At 28.2% G+C, this 6,646-nt stretch overlaps 1 protein-coding gene across 1 annotated transcript; it reads right to left on the reverse strand.

The window, feature by feature from the left end:
* Window positions 1–577: 577 nt before the first annotated feature.
* Window positions 578–1,895, reverse strand: LOC129317261 (probable leucine-rich repeat receptor-like protein kinase At1g35710). The gene is made up of 2 exons (XM_054961625.1): window positions 1,679–1,895; window positions 578–1,599 (listed from the first exon to the last, which is right to left on the reverse strand). Exons 1-2 carry the CDS (start codon window positions 1,893–1,895, stop codon window positions 578–580), a joined length of 1,239 nt encoding a protein of 412 aa, XP_054817600.1.
* Window positions 1,896–6,646: the final 4,751 nt, after the last annotated feature.

Genomic DNA, 6,646 nt, shown 5'->3' on the forward strand with positions numbered 1-6,646 from the left:
AAATATAATAACGAATTAAAGTTGTTTGGCTGTAAAGTAAAGGACCTTACTTGGAACAGCATAGCCTAAGGTTCCAGTAAATGAGGTCATATTGTCTGAGTCAACATTTAGAAACTTAGCTATTCTAAAGTCAATGATGTGTGCTTCTTGATATTCTAAATCTAACAAAACATTTTTGCTTGATATGTCACGATGAATTATAGGGCATGAGATGTTGTGATGTATATGGAATAATGCATCAATCACACCTTTAACAACATTCACTCTCTTATTCCAACCAAATGTTGTTGCTTGCTTATCATTTTTAAAAATTTTATCCAAGCTACAACCTTCTACGAACTCATAAACTAGAAATGAGAGGCATGGATTAAAAAAAAAATTCTAGTAACTTCACTATGTTATGATGCTTGATTTCTGTCAATGCTTCAACTTCATTTGAGAGTGCTTTAAAATGGGAAGGATTTGTATTACAACTAGGATGTAGCTTCTTCACAGCGAAAAATTGACCTTCAAGCAACTTAGCCTTATAAACACTTCCTTGTGTTCCCATCCTAATGAGATACTTCTTGTTAAAATCCTATATAACTTCAATAACTTTTTCATACAAGATTTTTCCATCAAAGCAAGACATGGAGAAAATGTTTAAACTTAGTTCTTCCTGCTCTTGACTTTCATTCTTCCTTGAGTTTTGAATCAAAACATAAGAAATTGCTCTCACTACTATAACTAGAGGCACAAAACAAAGAAGTACTAACATTGATAGTTTCACATTTTTGTTCATACGACCATGTGGTATGTTAATGCCATTTCTATTGCAAGCCTCTAAAGTAGTGACATTACCACATAAACCTCTATTATTCCTCACTTCTTGAAATGTAATATTTCGAAAGGCAAGAATGTTTGGAAGAGGTCCCTCTAAATGGTTGTATGATATGTCCACAGATGTCAAGCTTGTCGTGTCATCAAAATTGGATGGAATTATGTCAGAGAGATTATTATTTGACAGGTTCAAATATTCCAACATCATTAATCTTCCAAGGGTTGTTGGTATTGTTCCCCTTAACATATTTGCACTAAGGTCAAGTTCTTGCAAAGCTTTTAAGAGACCAAATTCTAGGGGAATACTTCCCTCTAACTTATTTTTGCTCAAGTTCAATAGCCATAACTTATTTAGTCCTCCAAGCTCTTTGGGGATTGATCCAACGAAATAATTTTCCGCCAACTCCAATTCTTCAAGTTCATTCAATGATCCTATTTTTGGAGGAATATTGCCAGAAAATTGATTATTGCTTAAAGAAAGTCTTGTCAGTGAGATCATCTTTTCCAATTCTTTTGTAATTTCTCCTGTCAAGTGATTTGAAGAGACATTGAGTTTTCCAAGATTGATTGCCTCTCTAATTTCTGCAAGTATACTTCCAGAAAGATTGTTATTGGAAATCTTGAGTGCTGTGAGATTATGACATTTCCCCCACAAAGGTGCAATGTGGCCATAAAATTTATTGCCGCTCAAATTGATGTATTTCAAATTTGGGTACGCCCTAAAATCACTTGTTAGATTTCCAGCAAGTTGGTTTATTATCAAGTCTAAGTCTGATGAGGCTAGAGCAATTTTTCAAGGTTGTTGGAACAGGACCTATGAATTTGTTTGCAACTGTAGTGAAATACTCAAGTGACCCACCAAGGCAAATTTGCTGTGGCAAATTGCTGGTAAAGTCATTTACACTAAGTTGTAAATCATTCAACTCGGTAAGGTTATTCATCTCTAATGGAATGCTCCCATTAAGTTTGTTTATGTTCAAATTTAGGATCTTGAGCTTTGTTAGATTTCCTATGGTAGTCGGAATAGGTCCATGAAGAAAGTTATTTGCAAGGTTGATTTTTTCTATGCTGGCCATCTCTCCTATAGAGTTTGGAATTGATCCCAAAGTCTGTTGGTCCACAAATATTTTTTTTTGGTAGCCCACGGGGTTCACCGAAGCTTTGCCTCGACTACATCCAGATCCGCCCACATCGTGCAGTTGACATGTTGGTCCACAAATTTAATATGTTGAGATTTGTAAAGTTTCCAATGAAGGGTGGTATAGGCCCATGCAAGTTATTATCAAACAAATCCAATTTAATATGGTGGAATTGATCCCCAAAGTCTGTTGGTCCACAAATCATGTTTTTATTTTAATAATAATTTATTTTATATTAATTAATTCTTGTTATGAATTTTTTTTTAAATGATTTTTGAACGTGATTCTCCGCTTACTTTGTCAACATCCCTAAATTTTTCCAACATCCTTTCGTTTTTTTTTTTTTTCCCCGAGTAACTAAATTCAACTCCGTGTCCGTGTTTCCTAGACCCTAAAAGCACGCTGCAGCTTTGTTTACTTTTCAAAACCCATTTGTTACTCCAAAACTAATGGTACAATCAGGTCTTCAAAAAAATTTTTTTTTCTCTCCAAATATGCGCTCACCCCTTCAAATTTTTTATTCATATGGAAGATATTTTTGCCCATTAACAATACTTCATTATTTAACAAAGGTTTAATAAATTTGATGCTTGGTTATATTTCAACCTCGGAGCAAACTGGATTGAAAAGCAATGGTGCATGGGTATTTTTACATATTCTCTGTCAATAAAATTCTCACATTAATAGTAGAATTAATCTCATAACCTTGTGGGTTAAGTGATAAATTCTTACCAACTAAATCAATCTTTATTAATAATTTAAATTTTATTTTATTAATAATAAAAAATTTGAGTATTCAAGCTAACTTGTCAAATTTGACACAAATTATCGGTTCTAACCTTTTCTAATATGTTAAAATAACTTGATATTAATTATGAAGTTTTAAAAGTAAAACCTAACGAATTGAAAAATGTTAACATATTTTATAAAGTTAATGGGCATTTGCTCTCCATTGTTTACTTAATGATACCAAAAGCTTTTAGAAAACAAGTTTTTAATTATTTTTATAAGTTTTATTTCTTTCTTTCTTTTCTTTTGTTTCTTTTTATGATGAACGTTAGCAGACATCAAACAAATTTAGCATAATGAGTAAGGATGGCTTTATAAAAAAAAAAAATAGGTATCCATGCATCATTTAAGGATATTAGATGCTCGTAGCTAAAAAAGTTTTAATATTTTTTTTCCTGTAATCCTATAAACAATTCCAATTCTTTGCAAAAAGCTCCTCATTAAGTTTTCGTTTTTGACCTGTGCATCGGTAACTTCTAGCCCTTGATTCCTGTTTTTTTTCCCCCACTCTGAGTGCCTTCTGTATTCTTTAAATTTTATGTAACTAATGTGATTTAAATCCATTTTTGACTTATTAGATCGAAGTTCATACTCCATTCATGATTTAAATGAGTTATATTTCAATAAGTTAATTAATTATATTTAAAATATATATATTTGTTATGTTTATCCTCATTTAATAGGATTTCTCAATTAAAAAAATCAATAATTAATTATACTTTTAATTAAAGGTATTTGTAGAAAAAATTTTGCATCTTAAAAAATTTTATGCTTTATATTTTTTTGATATGGTACTTTAAAGAAAATTATAATATTAAATTCAAAAAAATTATATTAGATTAGATTATTGTAATGTATAGAGACCAACATAATTTATTAACCAAAAGGACAATGATGCATAGGATGCTTACTTTGGGAAGGATCAAATTCGAAGATCACTCAGGTAAATTATTTGTAGATAATGACTAATAATAAATTTCATTTAAAAAAATAAATTATATTTTTATTTCAATAATAATCTCATTTTATATGATCTTTTTGAATGATTTCACAAGTGATTCTCCTCTTACATTTTCAACATCCTTTAATGTTTCTAATGTCACGTCGCTGCGGAAGTTCCTCTTCGCGCAAATTCCAAAAGCTAGACAGGCGCTACTTTTTTTGAAGGAAGTGACTTTATCCATTGGACTTAGGAAAAAGGGGCAATATTAATTAAATACTCGTGTAGAATATATCATCTCCAAAGGACAGACACTAATGACCTTATTTTGATTACGTATTTATTAACATATCTAATTAAATTATTTTATGAAAAAAATTTATATGCTAAATCTTATTCATTAAAATGCTTGTTTTTAATTAAATAAAACATGAAAATATTATATATATTATTTATTTTATAATAAATATTATTATTATTATTAACATGTTAAAATTTAATTATCTTGACTTGATGACTAGATAAAAGTATACTAAATATATAAGATTAAGTACTTAAGTGTTTTTCAATACAAATATCCGATCCAGAAGAGACATTGGAATATTGGGACAGAGCGAAAGTAATATTCTGTAAATATCTTATCTCTACCCCTTACCACACAGACACCATATTAATCATGAATATTTAGAAAAATGATAGAGAGATCTTAAAAGGATCATTTAATTTAATCTAGACTTTAAGTGTTAAATTTTAAAAATTTATAAGTTTGGTTTTCAATTTTATAACTCTGTTATGATAAATTTATAACTTATTTTTTAAAATTTTAACATAATAAAGAATAAATAAATTTGTTTTCTCAGATAAAATTTAAAATATAAGTTATAAAATTTATCACAACAAAATCACAAAATTAAAATCAAACTTGCAAATTTCTATAATTTGGCATGAAAAGGACCTCTCAGTCATTTTTTTAAAATATTTTACTTAATGCTACACGAATCTTAAAATTTTGTTCTCATATTTTCTCTTAATTTCTCAACTTTAGCATTTTCTACCTTGTGGGTAGGATCGAAAGAGAACATCTCGGATATGTTTAATTGGTGGGAGGGGGAAAAGAGAAAAAATTTTAAAAATTTAATATCTTTGTTTTAGATTTAAAATTTAAAAAATTCTTTATTTAAATAGTATAAAAATTTTAGAAGAAGGAAAATTTTAAAAATTTAATATTTGTGTTTTAGAATTAAAATTTATGATAGACGAGCTGAGATTTAAAATAAAAATAAAATATTATGAGTTATAAATTTATTTTTATTTTTTAATTGATAAAAACTGAGAATAATGGATGAAAGAAATATTTGAGTTATGTTCATTTTTTAAAATGAACGATGGAGATCAATTTGAGATAAATTGAAGAACCTAGATTAGCCTTTTAGGCTGCATGCCCATCATGTTGATAAGCATCGACTGCGAACGTGTTGACGAGAGTGTTGTCTCTTTCTATGAATATGTGACGATATCACTATTCAAATTCAACGGTTTGCACAGTGATGTAATTATAGAAGCTTATCATATCAATGTTATGCCCTCAAATTAAAGGAACTTATATGTGGACTAGACAACCCGGGATGATTTTCCCCACACCACATATCTCTCTTATTTGAGCACAATCTTCACAATTAAGTTATAAATACTGTTATTTATTTAGCTTATAAAACATAGAACTGTTTTTTTTAGTGCTTCTATAAATATTTTTGTTTGGGTCATATCAATGATCCGAATGCCTTTTCTTGTTGATATAAATTTTCAGAATGATCTGAATCATCAAACAAAAGTTGAAAAGAAATATTCTATTTAGAAATTGAAAATTTGGTTACCTTAATATGAAATTTATACATGTCATGCTTCAAAAATAAAGGATAACTGATGTGAGGTGTGAATTATATTACACATCCTGTAACCTTGAATTAAGAAATCTTTTCATTTTAAAATACAGTGAATTTGTACTGAAAATTATACATACTTAGTAACACAATATTAGAATAGAAAAATTTCAATATTTTTGTAAAAAATTTGACAAAATCTCTCCTACAAATAGGATCTCTTGAAAATTTTATAACACAATATTTTACATAAAGTATAGTGTCAATCGAGAGCTTAACTCTTTCTAGCCAGTAGACAACACATGTAACAAAATATAAACCTAGCTATAGGCTACATAAAGCATCTAACCTTACTTCCAAAATAAAATACATGAATTTGAATATTTACATTAAAAGGAGATACTGCTAAGCAAAATTTCAACCAAATAGTTGTATGCTCTACAAAGGTTAGCAATGGGATTAACATTAGCTAATTAATTTGAACCCAAAATAAATTTTTAATGAATAACATCTCAATAATAAATATTTAAATATGTATAAAAGGAAAAGTTTAAAATAATTATGTGTGTCAGAGATGACAATTTTCACACAAAATATTTAATAAACTTTAGCATAAAAGGACTTTATGTAACTTCAAATAAATCTTGATTCATTTTATATCATATCAAATGTCATTATCATTTAATTTTAATAAAGCAAATAACTATATTAAATATTTATAAATATGTTACTAATCAAAACAAAAAAAAATAGATTCATCAAATAATAAAAACTCATAATTATAAAAACTTATCAGAATAATTAATAAACATAGATACACAATCCACAAGAATAAATAATCAAACATGATTTATATTACGAAAATAAATATAAATATACAGTCTACGAAGGTAATATTAACCAAACATGATCTAAGATATGAAAACAAATGCGGACATAAAATCTATAACAATAATATTAACTAAATGTAACTCAAAATTATAAAATCAAACATGAGTATTAGACTCACGAACAGTAAAAAAACAAGGGATGAGGGTGAGTTCTTGGTTCAGAGCATTACTCTATCCCTCCCTCTCTCC

Source organism: Prosopis cineraria, unplaced genomic scaffold, assembly GCF_029017545.1.
Source record: "Prosopis cineraria cultivar Desert tree isolate PC_DT_omini unplaced genomic scaffold, ASM2901754v1 PC8, whole genome shotgun sequence".
Lineage (NCBI taxonomy): Eukaryota > Viridiplantae > Streptophyta > Magnoliopsida > Fabales > Fabaceae > Prosopis > Prosopis cineraria.